The following is a 16,484-nucleotide window of genomic DNA, read 5'->3' as shown; positions in this document are numbered from 1 at the left end:
AAACGCATTATTTTAATAGTGTAAATAGATACATTTTGGGCTTAAAATAAACTACTAGAGGTTTTCCTGTTTCCGGGGGGTTTTCAGGAGTGTTAGACATCTTAGGAGTTTAGGGGGGTAGGGGGGTTTACGTGTAAAAACCCCCAGGGGGTATCTTAGGATTTTTAGGAGTAATTCTCACTATTTATGTACTTGATATCCTTAAATGTGGTTCTTTTTAGAAAATCTTTTCACCATGGATACTATTTCCTCGCACGCAAGGAAATGTACACGCTTGTCAACTTTTACCGTGTGCACTCTGAAATGCCAAGTGAAAGGAAACCAAAAAAAAAAACCCCATGCCCGATGGAGTGAACGCCCGGCTAGTTGGGTAACGAGTCGTATGTATTCCACCATTAACTTATGTAAGCGTCGATGAAAGTGTGAGGAATAATATCAAGTAATGGCCCTGAAGTAGGAACCAAATGCCAGGAATAATTCACTGTGTGAAACCCCCACAATAGTTGTCCCTCACCTTCAAGAACCGTATGCATTAAGAGATCAACTGATGGTAGGCTCTTACTACATTAAAATTTTGAGAGTTGACGGGATGGTGCGTCCACGTATATCTTAACTAATGAGATTTTTACCAAAGTCTTAAATGTCGCCCGTCTTCAATACAAGCAATGAAAATAATACTAAGTCAGGTTTATGAACGTTTTCGGGATTAATTGATGAATGAATGGGGAAATCCTATGTATGTTGATAAGACATAAATGTACTGAATCATTATTGATATGTTTAATAGAAAAGTATGGTGAATATACATACATGTACAAGGCGCCAACAAAGAATAGTTTAGTTTAGAATCCTAGCTTTGGGAGCTAGGGGTGAGGGTTAAAATCCCTCTTCTTTGAGCAAAAGGGAGGAGTTTAACCTCCGGCATCCAGTTTACAAGACTGGCGCTCTGGCGCTGAGCTACTAATGCAGGATCATTCGAGGGCCTTGTTCTCCAGCCAGCCTGCTAGGGGAGAAAGGAACAGGAAGAGAAAGAAGTACAAGAAAGAGGCAACTTGTCCAATAATGACAAATGGATGTTCCACGGGCATACCTCCAATTCAGGTTAGGATGGCGACGTCGGCGACGAGGGCTCAAAATAGGAGCTGGGTGAGGGGGCGGAAGGTCAGGCCTCGTTGTTTTGATGTGTGAAGGATGGGCACGACTATAAGTACAAGAATTGAGGCGAGTAGAGCTAATACCCCTCCTAGTTTGTTAGGAATAGAGCGGAGAATGGCGTAGGCAAAAAGGAAGTATCACTCGGGCTTAATGTGGGGTGGAGTCACTAAGGGGTTGGCAGGGGTGAAGTTGTCGGGGTCTCCTAGAAGGTTAGGGGAAAATAAGGCTAATGAGGTGAGGGCAATGAGGAGAGCTGCGAACCCGAGCAAGTCTTTATAGGAGAAGTAGGGGTGGAACGAAATTTTATCGGCGTCAGAGTTTAGTCCCAGGGGGTTATTAGATCCTGTTTCGTGAAGAAAGAGTAGATGGATTACTGTGGCGGCAGCGATGACAAATGGAAATAGGAAATGGAAGGCAAAGAAGCGGGTGAGGGTGGCATTGTCGACTGAGAAGCCGCCTCAGATTCATTGAACTAAAGTGTTGCCGATGTAGGGGACGGCCGAGAGGAGATTAGTAATAACTGTTGCGCCTCAAAAGGATATTTGTCCTCAGGGAAGGACGTACCCTACGAAGGCAGTCATTATAACTAGGAGGAGGAGGACTACTCCGATGTTTCATGTCTCTTTGTAGAGGTATGAACCATAATATAAGCCCCGGCCGATATGCAAGTAGATGCAGATGAAAAAGAAGGATGCACCGTTAGCATGAATGTTTCGAATTAATCAACCGTAGTTTACATCACGACAAATGTGGGCAACGGATGAGAAGGCGGTTGCGATATCAGAGGTATAGTGTATAGCGAGGAATAAGCCTGTGAGGATCTGGGTTGCCAGGCAGAGGCCTAGCAGGGAGCCGAAGTTTCATCAGACCGAAATGTTTGATGGAGCGGGGAGGTCGACGAGTGCGTCGTTTGCGATTTTTAGTAAGGGGTGGGTTTTTCGGAGGCTTGCCATTAGGGTTCTTGTAGTTGAATAACAACGATGGTTTTTCAAGCCATTAGTCTTGGTTAAAGTCCTGGCAGGAATTATGACTTATATTATGTCTTTATTATTAATTGGTTTAGTGTTAGGGTTAGTTGCGGTTGCTTCTAATCCTTCTCCCTATTTTGCTGCTTTGGGGTTGGTAGTAGTGGCAGGAATGGGGTGTGGTGTGTTAGTAGGACACGGGGGGCCTTTTTTATCTCTGGTACTCTTTTTAATTTATTTGGGTGGCATATTAGTTGTGTTTGCGTACTCGGCGGCTTTGGCCGCCGAGCCTTACCCCGAAAGCTGGGGTAGTCGACCTGTTGCAGCTTACATGGTGCTGTACGCGGTGGCGGTAGGGGTAGTGTCTGGGTTTTTCTGGGGCGGATGATATGAAGCTTCTTGGGTGAGCGTCGATGAATTTGGGGGGTTTTTAGTAGTCCGGGGGGATGTAGGGGGAGTTGCTTTAATATATTCGGCAGGTGGAGGAATATTAGTTATTGGTGCTTGGGTTTTGTTATTAACTTTATTTGTGGTGTTAGAGTTGACGCGGGGACTTAGTCGAGGGGCGCTTCGGGTGGTTTAAGAGGTAAGTAGGAGTGTTACAAGGGCAAGGGTGAGGAGAAAGAGGGCGAGGTATGTCTTGATTATGCCCTGTTGAATGTTGCTTGTTGTGGAAGCTAAGGGGGTATTGAGGGAGGCTACTGCCTTAGGGCCTGTTTTTTCAAGTCAGGTTTGGTCAATCAGTTGGCTGGCAATTGCTTGGCCAAGGATTAAGTTAAGTTTAGGCATGAGGCGGTGGAAAACCCCTGGGAAAAAGCCTAGTATATTGGAGAAGTGATGAGGGGCTAAGCGGGGGGCATGTTGGTGTTGTTTGGTTGTAAGGGAGGCTAGTTCAAAGGCAACTAGGAGGCCGAGGATTGTCACGATAAGGGCTGCTAGTTTAAGTAAGGGGGGTATGGATATCACGGGTGTTTTTATAGGCGTAATATTGGAAGTAATAATGAGTCCGGCGATGATGCTGCCTCAGGCAAGTCGTTTAATTGGGTTAATTACTGCTGGGTTATTTTCATTGATAGGGGAGAGTGAATTAAATCGAGGGTGTCCTATGGATACGAAGAATACAACGCGGAGGCTGTAAATTGCAGTGAAGGAGGTGGCCAGGAGGGTTAGGGCAAGGGCTCAGGCGTTTAGGTGTGATGTGTTAAGTGCTTCGATAATTGCGTCTTTAGAGAAGAAGCCTGCTAGGAAGGGGGTGCCGGTTAAGGCCAGGCTTCCGATGGTGAGGCATGAGGAGGTGAAGGGGGTTAAATGGTGTATTCCCCCCATTTTTCGAATATCTTGTTCGTCGTTTAGGCTATGGATAATTGAGCCGGAGCATAAGAATAATATGGCTTTAAAGAATGCGTGGGTGCAGATATGGAGGAAGGCAAGTTGGGGTTGGTTTAGTCCGATTGTCACTATCATTAGGCCCAGCTGGCTTGATGTAGAAAATGCAACGATTTTTTTGATATCATTCTGGGTGAGGGCACAAGTGGCGGTAAAAAGGGTGGTGAGGGCGCCTAGACATAGGCAGGTGGTAAGGGCTAACTGGTTATTCTCTATTAAAGGGCTTAATCGAATGAGTAAAAAAATGCCTGCCACGACTATGGTGCTGGAATGCAGTAGGGCAGAGACCGGTGTAGGACCCTCTATGGCAGAGGGAAGCCAAGGATGAAGTCCAAACTGGGCCGATTTACCAGTGGCGGCAATAATTAACCCCAATAGGGGAAAAGTGAGATCAAAATTATTAGCAGTAATGAATATTTGTTGGATTTCCCAAGAATTGAAGTTTGTGGCCATTCAAGCTATGGCAAAAATTAGGCCTACATCTCCAACTCGGTTATAGAGGACTGCTTGAAGAGCGGCGGTGTTTGCGTCTGCTCGGCCGTATCATCAGCCGATAAGAAGAAAGGACATGATACCCACACCTTCTCAGCCGATAAAAAATTGAAATATATTATTGGCTGTCACTAAAATAATTATGGCAATGAGAAAGATCAACAGGTATTTGAAGAAACGGTTTATGTATGGGTCGGTGTGCATATATCAAGATGCAAATTCAAGAATAGATCAAGTAACGTATAGGGCAACGGGGGTAAAGATGACGGAGTAAAGATCAAACTTTAGGCTGATATTAATGTCAAATGTTAGGGTGTTTATCCAGGACCAGTTAGTAATAACAGTTTCTGCACCTTCGTTAAGGAATAGGGCAAGAGGAAGGAGGCTTGTAAAGAAGGCCAGCTTTACTGCTGTTTTCACATGGGAGAGGGCCCAGGTGGGCTCTGGGGGGCGGGGTGCTAGGGTTGTAAGTACGGGGAATGTTAGGAGGAAGAAGATAGTAATTAAGCTGGATGTTATCACGAGTGAGGTGGGATGCATAGCTGCTACTTGGATTTGCACCAAGAGTTTTTGGTTCCTAAGACCAACGGATGAGCTGTTATCCTTTAGGAGCGGCTCGAGTGAGCCTAGGGGTTCAACCAAGGTGGCGGAAATTAGCAGTTTCCGTTGCTAGCGAGCCTCTCTCGGTGGATAAGGGGGATTTAACCCCTGTCTTTAGAATCACAATCTAATGTTTTTGTTAAACTATATCTACAGGCGGCTCACCCTCAGATTAGTTCCGGCTTGAGGACTAGGAGCAGGAGGGGGAGAAGATGGAGGGCCATAAGTAAATGTTCTCGGGAGTGGGAGGGGTCTAGTGCAATAATGTGTGCGGGGAGGGGGCCTCGTTGTGTTATGAGAAACATATAAAGTGAATAGCCGGCAGTAATTAATGTTCCGGCTCCTGTAAGGGCTAAGGTTCACCAGGATCAGTTGAATAGGGAGGTAATAATCATTAGCTCACCTATTAGGTTAGGTAAGGGAGGGAGAGCTAGGTTTGCTAGGCTGGCAATAAATCATCAGGATGTCATCAAGGGGAGGGCAATTTGTAAGCCTCGGGCTAAGACCATGGTTCGGCTGTGTGTACGCTCGTAGTTTGTGTTTGCAAGGCAGAATAGGGCAGAGGACGTAAGTCCATGTGCAATTATAAGAATAAGGGCTCCTGTAAAGCCTCAGGGGGTCTGAATGAGAATGCCCCCAACAACTAGGCCCATGTGACCGACGGAGGAGTAGGCGATTAGGGACTTTAGGTCCGTTTGGCGTAAACAGATTGAGCCTGTTATGATTACTCCTCAGAGTGCAAAGATAATAAAAGGGTAGCTGAGTTCCTTGGTAAGGGGCTCTAGAACGATTATCATTCGTATCATGCCGTAGCCTCCAAGTTTAAGGAGGACGGCAGCGAGGATTATAGAGCCAGCAATTGGGGCTTCTACATGTGCCTTAGGAAGCCAGAGATGGACCCCGTAAAGTGGCATCTTAACTAGGAAGGCTAGTAGGCATCCGGCTCACCAAAGTTTATCAGCATAGGTTGTAAGTGAAAGAGGGGTGGAGTACTGAAGGGTTAATAGGGAGAGGGTGCCTGTGCTGTTTTGAAGTAGCAGGAGGGCAACGAGAAGTGGGAGTGAGCCCGCTAGGGTATAAAAAAGGAAGTAGGTGCCTGCATTAAGGCGTTCTGTTTGGTTACCTCATCGGGTGATGAGAAACAAGGTGGGGATGAGGGTGGCTTCAAATATAACATAAAACATAATAATTTCGGTGGCGCCAAAGGCCATAATTAGGAAGGCTTGTAGGGATGTAAGGAGCGTAATAAATATGCGTTGACGGTTAATGGGCTCAGAGGTAGTATGATTTTGGCTTGCAAGAATTATGAGTGGAAGGAGTCAGCAAGTTAGTACTAGGAGGGGAGTGGAAAGGGGGTCTGTGGCCATGTAGAGGTTAAGAGAGGACCAGCCAGTCTCTGATAGATTTTTTAATCAAGTTAGGCTAATAAGGGCAATTGTTAGACTATGAAGAAGGGTTGTGGGTCAGAGTCATTTGGCAGGGGTTATTCAGATTGTTGGGACTAGCATCAGGGTAGGGACCAGAATTTTTAGCATTGTAGGAGGTTAAGATTTTGTAGACGATCAGAGCCGTGGGTTCGAGCGGTGGCTACTAGTAGGGCAAGGCCAGCGCTTGCTTCGCAAGCTGAGAAAGCTAGCAGGAGTATAGGGGCAGCTGAGAAGCTGGTTGAGTCTAATTGAAGTGTCCATAGGGAGAGCGCAATAAATAAAGATAACATCATTCCTTCTAAGCAGAGTAGGGCAGAGAGGAGGTGGGTTCGGTGAAGGGCTAGGCCTGTGAGGCCCAGGAGGAAGGTTGATGAAAAAACAAAGTGAACAGGGGTCATTAGGCGGTTGTGGACTTTAACCACAAGTTTTTGAGCCGAAATCAAGTGTTTTACTTAAACTAACTGCCTATTCGGCCCATTCGAGGCCTCCTTGGCTTCATTCATAGATAAGCCCCAGTGTAAGAAGGATTAAGACAGCCGAGGCCCAAAGGAATGTAGTTAGTGGATTTATTAATTGATCCCCTCAGGGCAGGGGGAGGAGGAGGGCGATCTCTAGGTCGAAGAGAAGGAAAAGAATAGCGACTAGAAAGAAGCGGAGTGAGAAAGGTAGTCGGGCACTTCCCAGCGGGTCGAAGCCGCACTCGTAGGGGGAAAGTTTTTCGTGGTCTGGGTTCATTTGCGGGAGTCAAAAGGAGATAATAGCGAGGATGATGCAAAGGGCTGCGGCGATGCAAATAATGGTTGTGACAAGGTTCATTATCTTTCCTTGGAATTTAACCAAGACCGGGTGATTGGAAGTCACTTGTACTAGCTTTAATACTAGAAAGATTACGATCCTCATCAGTAGATAGAGATATACAGGAATAGTCAAACAACGTCTACAAAGTGTCAATATCATGCTGCTGCTTCAAATCCGAAGTGGTGCTCCGAGGTGAAATGGTATTGAATTTGGCGAAGTAAACATACGGCGAGGAAAGTTGAGCCGATAATGACGTGTAGGCCATGGAAACCGGTCGCCACAAAGAATGTTGAACCGTAGACTCCGTCTGCAATTGTAAAAGGGGCTTCGTAATATTCTATGGCTTGGAGAGCAGTAAAATAGAAGCCGAGAAGGATTGTTAATATAAGGGATTGAATTGCTTGTTTTCGTTCACCCTCTATGATGCTATGATGGGCCCAGGTAACGGTTACTCCGGAGGCGAGAAGGACTGCTGTATTCAGCAGAGGTACTTCAAAAGGGTCAAGGACAGTAATACCCGTGGGGGGTCAGCATCCGCCTAATTCAGGGGTGGGGGCGAGGCTCGCGTGATAAAAGGCTCAGAAGAAGCCTAAAAAGAAGAAGACTTCGGAGGTAATAAACAGAATTATACCGTATCGTAGGCCTTTTTGGACAGGGGGTGTGTGGTGGCCCTGGAAAGTGCCTTCTCGAATGATGTCTCGTCATCACTGATATATTGTGAGGAGAAGTAGCACCAAGCCCAGGGCTAGGAGCGTGGTAGAGTTGAAATGAAATCAAATGGCAAGACCAGATGTCATTAAGAGGGCGGCGATTGCGCCTGTAAGGGGTCAAGGGCTGGGGTCAACTATGTGGTATGCGTGTGCTTGGTGGGCCATTAAACGTTTTCTTGTAGGTAGAGGCTTAAAAGAAGAACAAAGACGTAGGCCTGAATTATTGCCACGGCAACCTCTAAAAGGGTTAGAAGAAACAGTAGGGTTGCAGTAAGAATCGCTACTGTGGGTATAAGGGGGAGGAGTACGAAGGCGGCAGTAGCGATTAATTGAATAAGGAGATGTCCGGCTGTCAAATTTGCTGTTAGTCGCACGCCCAAGGCTAGGGGGCGAATAAATAGGCTAATTGTTTCGATAACAATTAGAACAGGGATTAGGAGGGTGGGGGTACCTTCTGGAAGAAGGTGTCCTAGGGCAATGGTTGGTTGATTTCGCATACCAATAATTACGGTTGCCAACCAAAGAGGAACTGCAAGGCCTATGTTGAGGGATAGTTGAGTGGTGGGTGTAAAAGTGTATGGGAGGAGGCCAAGTATATTAAGAGTGATGAGGAATAATATTAGGGATGTAAATAGGATGGCCCATTTATGACCCCCCGGGTTGAGTGGTAGGAGGAGTTGTTGAGTAAATCGATTTACAAATCAACCCTGAAGGGTTAAAAGGCGATTATTTAGTCATCGGGAGGAGGGAGTGGGGAAGAGTACTCATGGGAGGCTGAGGGCTAGGACAATTAGAGGGATGCCTAGGTAAGTGGGGCTCATAAATTGGTCGAAAAAGCTTAGTGTCATGGTCAGTTTCAGGGCTCTGTTTTAGGGGTCTCAGTGCTTTGGAGTGAGGGTTCATTAGGGAAAGTGTGTGCTAGGACTTTAGGAGGAAGGACGGTTAGGAAAATTAGTCACGAAAAGACTAGAATGGCAAATCAAGGTGCGGGGTTGAGTTGGGGCATGTCGCTAGGGGTGGTTGGGGACCACCAATCTTTACTTAAAAGGCTAACGCTACACCCTGTTTAGCTTCTTAGCGAGGCGTCTTCAAGTATGAGAGATGATCAGTTTTCGAAGTGTTCTAGTGGGACTGCTTCAACTACGATGGGTATAAAACTGTGGTTTGCTCCACAAATTTCAGAGCATTGTCCATAGAAAACTCCGGGGCGAGATGCGATAAAGGCTGTTTGGTTTAGGCGTCCGGGGACTGCATCCATTTTTACGCCGAGGGCGGGCACTGCTCATGAGTGAAGAACATCTTCAGCAGACACTAGTACTCGGATCGGGGATTCTACTGGGACAACCATTCGGTGGTCAGCTTCAAGGAGGCGAAATTGACCAGGGGCTAGGTCTTGAGTGGGAATTATGTAGGAGTCAAACCCAAGGTCCTCGTAGTCGGTGTATTCGTAGCTTCAGTATCACTGGTGACCCATGGCCTTGATTGTTAGGTGGGGGTCATTAATTTCGTCCATTAGGTAGAGGATGCGAAGGGAAGGGAGGGCAATTAGAATTAAAATAATTGCAGGAAGAATGGTTCAGATAATTTCAATTTCTTGGGAGTCCAGAATATATTTATTTGTTAATTTGGTGGATACCATTGCCACAATAATGTAAAGTACTAGTGTGCTAATTAGAAAGACGATCATCAGGGCGTGGTCGTGAAAATGAAGGAGTTCTTCTATAACAGGTGAAGCTGCATCTTGGAAACCTAGCTGTGAGGGATGTGCCATTAAGGGGGGGGGTAAGACACGCGGGGGTTTAACCCACGATTTTGCCTTGACAAGGCAGTGTAATAACTACTTTACTAGTGTCTTATGAAGAAAGTGACAGAGCGGTTATGTGGTTGGCTTGAAACCAACACATGGGGGTTCGACTCCTCCCTTTCTCGTTAGTTTGATTGAACTTGAACGAATGCAGGTTCTTCGAATGTGTGGTAGGGAGGAGGGCAGCCGTGAAGTCACTCAACGTTTGTTGTGGTTAATTCTACAGCTAAAACTTCCCGTTTTGCAGCAAATGCTTCTCAAATAATAAATAAGAATATGATTACTGCAACGAGTGAAATTAGGGAGCCAACAGAGGAAACGGTGTTTCAAAGAGTGTAGGCATCAGGGTAGTCTGAGTATCGCCGAGGCATGCCTGCCAGACCTAGGAAATGTTGGGGGAAGAAAGTAAGATTGACGCCAATAAATATAATTCCGAAGTGGATTTTTGTTCAGGTGCTGTGGAGGGTGTATCCTGAGAACAGGGGGAATCAGTGGACGAATGCTGCAACAATGGCAAATACGGCTCCTATCGAGAGGACGTAGTGGAAGTGGGCAACTACGTAGTATGTGTCATGCAGGACAATGTCTAGGGAGGAGTTGGCAAGTACGATACCGGTTAGCCCCCCTACTGTAAAAAGGAAAATAAAGCCAAGGGCCCATAGGAGGGGTGTTTCTCATTTGATGGAGGCCCCGTGCAGTGTCGCAAGTCAACTAAAGACTTTCACACCGGTTGGAATTGCAATAATCATTGTTGCAGATGTAAAGTAGGCACGCGTGTCCACATCCATTCCGACAGTAAATATGTGATGGGCCCAGACGATAAATCCTAAAAGGCCAATTGCTATCATGGCTCAAACTATACCCATGTAACCAAAAGGCTCCTTTTTCCCGGAGTAGTAGGCGACAATATGTGAAATCATCCCGAACCCTGGGAGGATAAGAATATAAACCTCTGGGTGGCCAAAGAACCAGAATAAGTGCTGGTAAAGAATGGGGTCTCCTCCTCCTGCGGGGTCGAAGAAGGTGGTGTTGAGGTTTCGGTCTGTAAGGAGCATTGTAATGCCCGCAGCGAGGACTGGAAGTGACAGAAGAAGTAGGACAGCAGTAATTAGGACGGATCAGACAAAGAGGGGTGTTTGGTACTGGGAGATGGCTGGGGGTTTTATATTAATAATTGTGGTAATAAAATTGATTGCCCCTAGAATAGAGGAGACACCAGCAAGGTGAAGAGAGAAGATGGTTAGGTCGACGGATGCTCCTGCATGGGCTAGGTTGCCGGCAAGAGGGGGGTAAACAGTCCACCCAGTGCCAGCCCCGGCTTCGACACCGGAAGAGGCGAGCAGGAGAAGGAAGGAAGGGGGAAGGAGTCAAAAACTTATGTTGTTTATTCGAGGGAATGCTATGTCGGGGGCGCCGATCATTAGGGGCACAAGTCAGTTACCAAAACCTCCAATTATAATGGGCATTACTATAAAGAAAATTATTACAAATGCATGTGCCGTAACAATTACATTGTAGATCTGGTCGTCTCCCAGAAGAGCGCCCGGTTGGCTAAGTTCTGCACGAATTAGCAGACTCAGGGCTGTGCCCACTATTCCGGCTCAAGCACCAAATACTAAATAGAGGGTGCCGATATCTTTGTGATTGGTCGAGAAAAATCAACGTGTGATTGCCACAGGTAGGATGGCTGAGCTTTAAGCGGTGGATTGTAGCCCCATGTACAGAGGTTTAAGTCCTCTTCTTACCAAGCCCCGAGGTGTTCATCATATTAGATTGCAAATCTAAAGAAGTAGGCTAACGCCTGCCGGGGCTTTCCCCCGCCTTTGTCACCGGACAGGCGGGGGAAAGCTAGACGAATGCTCGCTGGTTTGGGCGCTTAGCTGTTAACTAAGAGTTTGTAGGATCGAGGCCTACTCGTCTAGTAAGGCTTTAGCTTAATTAAAGTGTCTGTTTTGCATGCAGGAGATGTGGGGTAATGTCCCGCAAGCTTAATCAGGGACTAGGAGGTTTTCACTCCCGCTTAGGGCTTTGAAGGCCCTTGGTCTTGTGCTAACCTAAGTTCCTTAAAGAGTGAGTGTTGCAGTAATGGCTGGGGTAAGGGGGAGGAGTGCTAGGGTTATTGTGGTTGTAACAGCGAGAGGAAGCGTGAGTTGTGCAGATGGGAGACGTCAGGGTGTAACACCAGCAAGGTTATTGGGGGGCATAGTCAATGCTATGGCGTAGGAGAGTCGTAGGTAGAAGTAAAGGCTGAGAAGGGCGGTAAGTGCTGCTAAAGTTGCTGTGGTGGGGAGTTCCTGTTTAGTGAGTTCTTGCAGAATCAGTCATTTTGGCATAAAGCCTGTCAGTGGGGGGAGGCCTCCTAATGACAGCAAGATAAGGGGAGTTAGAGAAGTAAGTGCGGGTATCTTAGCTCAAGAAATGGCGAGGGTATTAATATTGGTTGATTTATTAAGTTTAAATACAAGGAATGTTGAGAATGTCATGACGAGGTATGTAAGGAGAGCTAGAAGGGTTAGGGAGGGGGAAAATTGTAGGATGAGGATTATTCATCCAAGATGGGCGATGGAGGAATAGGCAAGGATTTTTCGGAGCTGGGTTTGGTTTAGGCCCCCTCAGCCTCCCACTAGTGTTGATAGCAGGCCTAGAATAATAAGGAGGGTTGAGTTTGCGGGGTAAATTTGAAGGAGAAGGGCAAAAGGGGCAAGTTTTTGTCAGGTTGATAGGATTAAGCCTGTGGTGAGATCCAGTCCTTGAAGTACTTCTGGAAGTCAGGAGTGTACGGGGGCAAGCCCAATTTTTAGTGCTAGGGCGAGGGTAATTATAGTAACGGGGAGGGGGTGGGTTATTTGTTGAATATCTCATTGTCCTGTGAGCCCAGCGTTAGTAGTGCTAGCAAAAAGAAGTATGGCAGCTGCAGTGGCTTGGGTGAGAAAGTATTTGGTGGTGGCTTCTACTGCCCGTGGGTGGTGGAGGTGGGCCATAATGGGGATGATGGCTAGGGTATTTATTTCAAGTCCTATTCAGGCAAGGAGTCAGTGGGAGCTTGCAAATGTAATTGTGGTCCCCAGGCCTAAACCAAATAGTAGGGTGGCTAAGATGTACGGGTTCATTAGTAAAGGAAGGGGTTTAACCAACATGTTTGGGGTATGGGCCCAAAAGCTTAATTAGCTGACTTTACTAGAAAGTGGTGTAGTGGAAGCACTGAGAGTTTTGATCTCTCCGGGTAGGGTTCAAACCCCTTCTTTCTAAGGAGTCGGGGGGACTTTAACCCCCATAATTCACTCTATCAAAGTGATCCTTAACTTCAGGCACAACTCCGGGGTTAGAGTATAGGCGGTAGACCTGCAAGTGCAATAGGAAGGGCCAAGTGTCAAATGACTAAGGCTAGTGTAAGGGGTAGGAAGTTTTTTCAAATTAAGTGCATGAGCTGGTCATAGCGAAATCGGGGGTAGGATGCTCGAACTCATAGGAATATAACTGAGAGGAGGGCAGCTTTGGTTATTAGGTTAATGGTGGTAAGTTCTGGGATCGTGGGAATGTGGGAGGCCCCTAGGAAAAGTGTGGCAGAAAGTGTATTTATAAGTAAAATGTTGGCATATTCTGCCAGGAAAAAGAGGGCAAAGGGCCCTCCTGCGTACTCTACATTAAAACCTGAGACTAGTTCAGACTCGCCCTCAGTTAAATCGAAAGGGGCGCGGTTAGTTTCGGCCAGGGTTGAAATATATCATATGGCAGCTAGGGGTCAGGCTGGAAAAATTAGTCAGATGCTTTCTTGGGCTACGTTGAAGGTTTGAAGAGTAAAACCCCCCGTGAAAATAATGGTATTTAAGAGGATTAGCCCAAGGCTAACTTCATATGAAATAGTCTGGGCTACGGCCCGTAGGGCCCCGATGAGGGCATACTTAGAATTTGATGCTCATCCTGAGCCTAAAATTGAGTATACAGCAAGGCTAGATAAGGCTAGGATAAAAAGGATGCCTAGGTTGAGGTCTGTTACGGGATGGGGCAGAGGTATAGGGGCTCATAATGTGAGGGCCAGGGTTAGGGCTAATATGGGTGTTAAGATAAATAGAATTGGGGAGGAGGTTGAGGGGCGGACTGGTTCCTTAATAAATAGTTTTACCCCATCGGCGATGGGTTGAAGGAGGCCGTATGGGCCTACAATGTTTGGGCCTTTTCGTAATTGTATATAGCCCAGAACTTTCCGTTCGAGAAGGGTTAGGAAGGCAACAGCTAGGAGGATAGGTACAATGAAGGCTAGGGGATTGATGATGTGGGTGATGAGTGTTGAGATCATAGTTAGGGAGAGGATTTGAACCTCTGTAGAAAGGGCTTAGGTCTTTTGCAGTAACCGGGCTCTGCCACCTTAACATGCCTTAATCTCAGGCAAAGGGGGGCATGCCCTTTTGCCTATTTTAGTTGTCTTCATTAGGTGGGGGTGAGGCATACTTGAAGCATGGGCCTCTTTTTTTCGGTCCTTTCGTACTAGAAAAAATCATAGCATAGATAGAAACTGACCTGGATTACTCCGGTCTGAACTCAGATCACGTAGGACTTTAATCGTTGAACAAACGAACCCTTAATAGCGGCTGCACCATTAGGATGTCCTGATCCAACATCGAGGTCGTAAACCCCCTTGTCGATATGGACTCTAAAAGGGGATTGCGCTGTTATCCCTGGGGTAACTCGGTTCGTTGATCGGCGTTGCCGGATCTTGCTGGTCAGAAATTCTGTTCATTAGAGCGGAGGCTCTGAGTTGTAGGAGGGAGTAGTCCCATTCCACATGGGGGTTTTGTGTTTCCCCGCGGTCGCCCCAACCAAAGACATAGGGGTAATTTTCATTTGGTTTAGCCCTTTGTTTCGGGATGTTTAACATGATTTACCTTGGCGTCTAAAGCTCCACAGGGTCTTCTCGTCTTATGGTCTTATCCCCGCTTCTGCACGGGGAGATCAATTTCATTGACTTGAAAAAGGAGACAGTTAAGCCCTCGTTATGCCATTCATACAGGTCTTCATTTAAAAGACAAGTGATTGCGCTACCTTCGCACGGTCAAAATACCGCGGCCGTTAAACTTATAGTCACAGGGCAGGCGGGACCTCTTATTCTTTATTTGCAAGAGGCGATGTTTTTGGTAAACAGGCGAGGCTTCATGTATTTGCCGAGTTCCTTCTTTTTCTTTTAGTCTTTCCCGGGGGGCACACCAGTGTGGGGTTAACGGTTAAAATTTGAAGACTCTTCTTGTTGTTTAATCTGTCTTTCATTACCCTCTTTGTTTGGGACCGTTAGGGTTCGGTGGTTGGTCTGTTCCGATTTACACGTGTGCAGGGAGAGGGTCCGGCCCTCTTATTACTCATATTAGCATGGTCTCTCCCATGGTTGCATGGGGCGGTCTGGTAAAATTAGGGGGTTAAGATAAATTATCAGAATAATGAGGTAATTGATATGCCTGAGCTTTAACGCTTTCTAAGGGGATGGCTGCTTTTAGGCCCACCAAAGCATTTTACTTTAAGTTATTATGATCTTTACCCACCTGGGAAAGTTGTATCTTTTTCAAAGGGGCTGTACCCCCTTTGACTAACTCTCGCGGTTTCTTAAAAGGTCTGTAGGGAGTAGGACAGGGGTGAGTGAAGAAGCTGCGAGGCTGAACTCCTATTCATTTCTCAGACAACCAGCTATAACTAGGTTCGGTAGGTCTGTCACCCCTACTCAAAGTTCTTCCCACTCTTTTGCCACAGAGACGGGTGTGCCCTATTAATAGGCTGCCTTGGAGTAGCTCACTTAGTTTCGGGGGGTCAGACTAAAGTTCTCTTTGCCTGGGTATTACTAGCTAAATCATGATGCAAAAGGTACGAGTTAAAATCTCTGCTTCTTAGGGCTTTACTGGGTTATTTCATTTCTCTTTCAGCGTTCCCTTGCGGTACTTTCTCTATTGCGCCGTCTGTTCCTCTTCCGTCGCCCGTACTGAGGTGGGAAAATGTTTTGTTTAGTTTAACACTAGTGTGTTTGGGGTTATTAATGGTGATTAATTGTTTTTGGTTGGGGGGGCTAGCTATTGGGCGTCAGGGTAATCCGATTTGCACGGATGACTTCTCAGTGTAAGGGAGATGCTTTTCTGTCTTAGCTATACTCTGATTTAACCAAGTGCACCTTCCGGTACACTTACCATGTTACGACTTGCCTCCCCTTTGCGATTGTATGGTTTTAATTACTAAAGTTCTTGGGCTTGGGGAGAGTGACGGGCGGTGTGTGCGCGCTTCAGGGCCATTTTCAGCAGAACACTCTATTTTCTGCTTACTGCTAAATCCTCCTTTGGAAAAACATTTCAGTTTATCGTCCGTATTTCCTGTATAAGGGAATGTAGCCCATTTCTTCCCTTTCCATACGCTACACCTCGACCTGACGTTTTGGGTTGTGCCAATTTTGCTTACTATTAGACCTTCACAGGGTAAGCTGACGACGGTGGTATATAGGCGGGAAAAACAAGGAAAGGTGAGGTTGAACGGGGGTTATCGGTTCTAGAACAGGCTCCTCTAGGTGGATCTAAAGCACCGCCAAGTCCTTTGGGTTTTAAGCTAATGCTCGTAGTTCCCAGGCGGATGGCAGGTGTAAGTTGCCATCGATGTTTAAGGCTAGGCATAGTGGGGTATCTAATCCCAGTTTGTTTCATAGCTTTCGTGGGTTCAGGAAATGTAAAGCCACTTTCGTGATTGGGCTTCTTACCTTCGGGTGCGTATAACAGCTTTGAGGGCATTCGGCTTTAGTTTTAAATTTTTCTTAACCACTCTTTACGCCGGGGTTTGTCAACTTGGGCCTCTCGTATAACCGCGGTGGCTGGCACGAGTTTTACCGGCCCTCTTAGCTTTGACTAAGTCAAGTTTTCACTTATGGCTTAATGTTTATCACTGCTGAGTTCCCTTGAGGGTGTGGCTAAGCAAGGTGTCATGGGCTCAAATAGAATGTGCCTGATACCAGCTCCTTGTCCCCGGGCAGGGGACTGTGGGGCATTCTCACGGGTGTGCGGATACTTGCATGTGTAAGTTTAGCTAAAGTTGACAATAAAGTCAGGACCAAGCCTTTGTGCCTGCGGAGCTTTCTAGGGCTCATCTTAACATCTTCAGTGTCATGCTTTAATTAAGCTACGCTAGC

At 46.5% G+C, this 16,484-nt stretch overlaps 13 protein-coding genes across 13 annotated transcripts, besides 24 other annotated features; 1 reads left to right on the top strand and 12 right to left on the bottom strand. All coding sequences in view use genetic code 2, as the record gives it.

The window, feature by feature from the left end:
* Positions 1–826: 826 nt before the first annotated feature.
* Positions 827–896, top strand: a tRNA (tRNA-Pro).
* Positions 896–967, bottom strand: a tRNA (tRNA-Thr).
* Positions 968–2,108, bottom strand: CYTB (cytochrome b). The gene has a single exon. A coding segment is annotated over exon 1 (1,141 nt).
* Positions 2,109–2,112: 4 nt separating this feature from the next.
* Positions 2,113–2,181, top strand: a tRNA (tRNA-Glu).
* Positions 2,182–2,703, top strand: ND6 (NADH dehydrogenase subunit 6). Its single transcript has one exon. The coding sequence runs from the start codon at positions 2,182–2,184 to the stop codon at positions 2,701–2,703; it is 522 nt and encodes a 173-aa protein (YP_636068.1).
* ND5 (NADH dehydrogenase subunit 5) lies at positions 2,700–4,538 on the bottom strand. Its single transcript has one exon. The coding sequence runs from the start codon at positions 4,536–4,538 to the stop codon at positions 2,700–2,702; it is 1,839 nt and encodes a 612-aa protein (YP_636067.1).
* Positions 4,539–4,611, bottom strand: a tRNA (tRNA-Leu).
* Positions 4,612–4,615: 4 nt separating this feature from the next.
* Positions 4,616–4,683, bottom strand: a tRNA (tRNA-Ser).
* Positions 4,684–4,752, bottom strand: a tRNA (tRNA-His).
* ND4 (NADH dehydrogenase subunit 4) lies at positions 4,753–6,133 on the bottom strand. Its single transcript has one exon. A coding segment is annotated over exon 1 (1,381 nt).
* ND4L (NADH dehydrogenase subunit 4L) lies at positions 6,127–6,423 on the bottom strand. Its single transcript has one exon. The coding sequence runs from the start codon at positions 6,421–6,423 to the stop codon at positions 6,127–6,129; it is 297 nt and encodes a 98-aa protein (YP_636065.1).
* Positions 6,424–6,492, bottom strand: a tRNA (tRNA-Arg).
* Positions 6,491–6,841, bottom strand: ND3 (NADH dehydrogenase subunit 3). Its single transcript has one exon. It carries the CDS (start codon positions 6,839–6,841, stop codon positions 6,491–6,493), a length of 351 nt encoding a protein of 116 aa, YP_636064.1.
* Positions 6,842–6,913, bottom strand: a tRNA (tRNA-Gly).
* On the bottom strand, positions 6,913–7,698 carry COX3 (cytochrome c oxidase subunit III). The gene has a single exon. The coding sequence runs from the start codon at positions 7,696–7,698 to the stop codon at positions 6,913–6,915; it is 786 nt and encodes a 261-aa protein (YP_636063.1).
* On the bottom strand, positions 7,698–8,381 carry ATP6 (ATP synthase F0 subunit 6). Its single transcript has one exon. The coding sequence runs from the start codon at positions 8,379–8,381 to the stop codon at positions 7,698–7,700; it is 684 nt and encodes a 227-aa protein (YP_636062.1).
* Positions 8,372–8,539, bottom strand: ATP8 (ATP synthase F0 subunit 8). Its single transcript has one exon. It carries the CDS (start codon positions 8,537–8,539, stop codon positions 8,372–8,374), a length of 168 nt encoding a protein of 55 aa, YP_636061.1.
* A 1-nt stretch (position 8,540) lies between these two features.
* Positions 8,541–8,613, bottom strand: a tRNA (tRNA-Lys).
* Positions 8,614–9,304, bottom strand: COX2 (cytochrome c oxidase subunit II). Its single transcript has one exon. A coding segment is annotated over exon 1 (691 nt).
* An 8-nt stretch (positions 9,305–9,312) lies between these two features.
* Positions 9,313–9,388, bottom strand: a tRNA (tRNA-Asp).
* Positions 9,389–9,391: 3 nt separating this feature from the next.
* Positions 9,392–9,462, top strand: a tRNA (tRNA-Ser).
* On the bottom strand, positions 9,463–11,013 carry COX1 (cytochrome c oxidase subunit I). The gene has a single exon. It carries the CDS (start codon positions 11,011–11,013, stop codon positions 9,463–9,465), a length of 1,551 nt encoding a protein of 516 aa, YP_636059.1.
* Position 11,014: 1 nt separating this feature from the next.
* Positions 11,015–11,084, top strand: a tRNA (tRNA-Tyr).
* Positions 11,085–11,150, top strand: a tRNA (tRNA-Cys).
* Positions 11,151–11,186: 36 nt separating this feature from the next.
* Positions 11,187–11,259, top strand: a tRNA (tRNA-Asn).
* A 1-nt stretch (position 11,260) lies between these two features.
* Positions 11,261–11,328, top strand: a tRNA (tRNA-Ala).
* Positions 11,329–11,330: 2 nt separating this feature from the next.
* Positions 11,331–11,401, bottom strand: a tRNA (tRNA-Trp).
* On the bottom strand, positions 11,401–12,447 carry ND2 (NADH dehydrogenase subunit 2). The gene has a single exon. The coding sequence runs from the start codon at positions 12,445–12,447 to the stop codon at positions 11,401–11,403; it is 1,047 nt and encodes a 348-aa protein (YP_636058.1).
* Positions 12,448–12,516, bottom strand: a tRNA (tRNA-Met).
* Positions 12,516–12,586, top strand: a tRNA (tRNA-Gln).
* Positions 12,586–12,655, bottom strand: a tRNA (tRNA-Ile).
* Positions 12,656–12,659: 4 nt separating this feature from the next.
* Positions 12,660–13,634, bottom strand: ND1 (NADH dehydrogenase subunit 1). Its single transcript has one exon. It carries the CDS (start codon positions 13,632–13,634, stop codon positions 12,660–12,662), a length of 975 nt encoding a protein of 324 aa, YP_636057.1.
* Positions 13,635–13,708, bottom strand: a tRNA (tRNA-Leu).
* Positions 13,709–15,397, bottom strand: an rRNA (l-rRNA).
* Positions 15,398–15,469, bottom strand: a tRNA (tRNA-Val).
* Positions 15,470–16,416, bottom strand: an rRNA (s-rRNA).
* Positions 16,417–16,484, bottom strand: a tRNA (tRNA-Phe).

The sequence above is a fragment of the mitochondrial genome of Micropterus salmoides (assembly GCF_014851395.1).
Source record: "Micropterus salmoides mitochondrion, complete genome".
NCBI lineage: Eukaryota > Metazoa > Chordata > Actinopteri > Centrarchiformes > Centrarchidae > Micropterus > Micropterus salmoides.
This window is presented reverse-complemented; position numbering and strand designations above follow the sequence as displayed.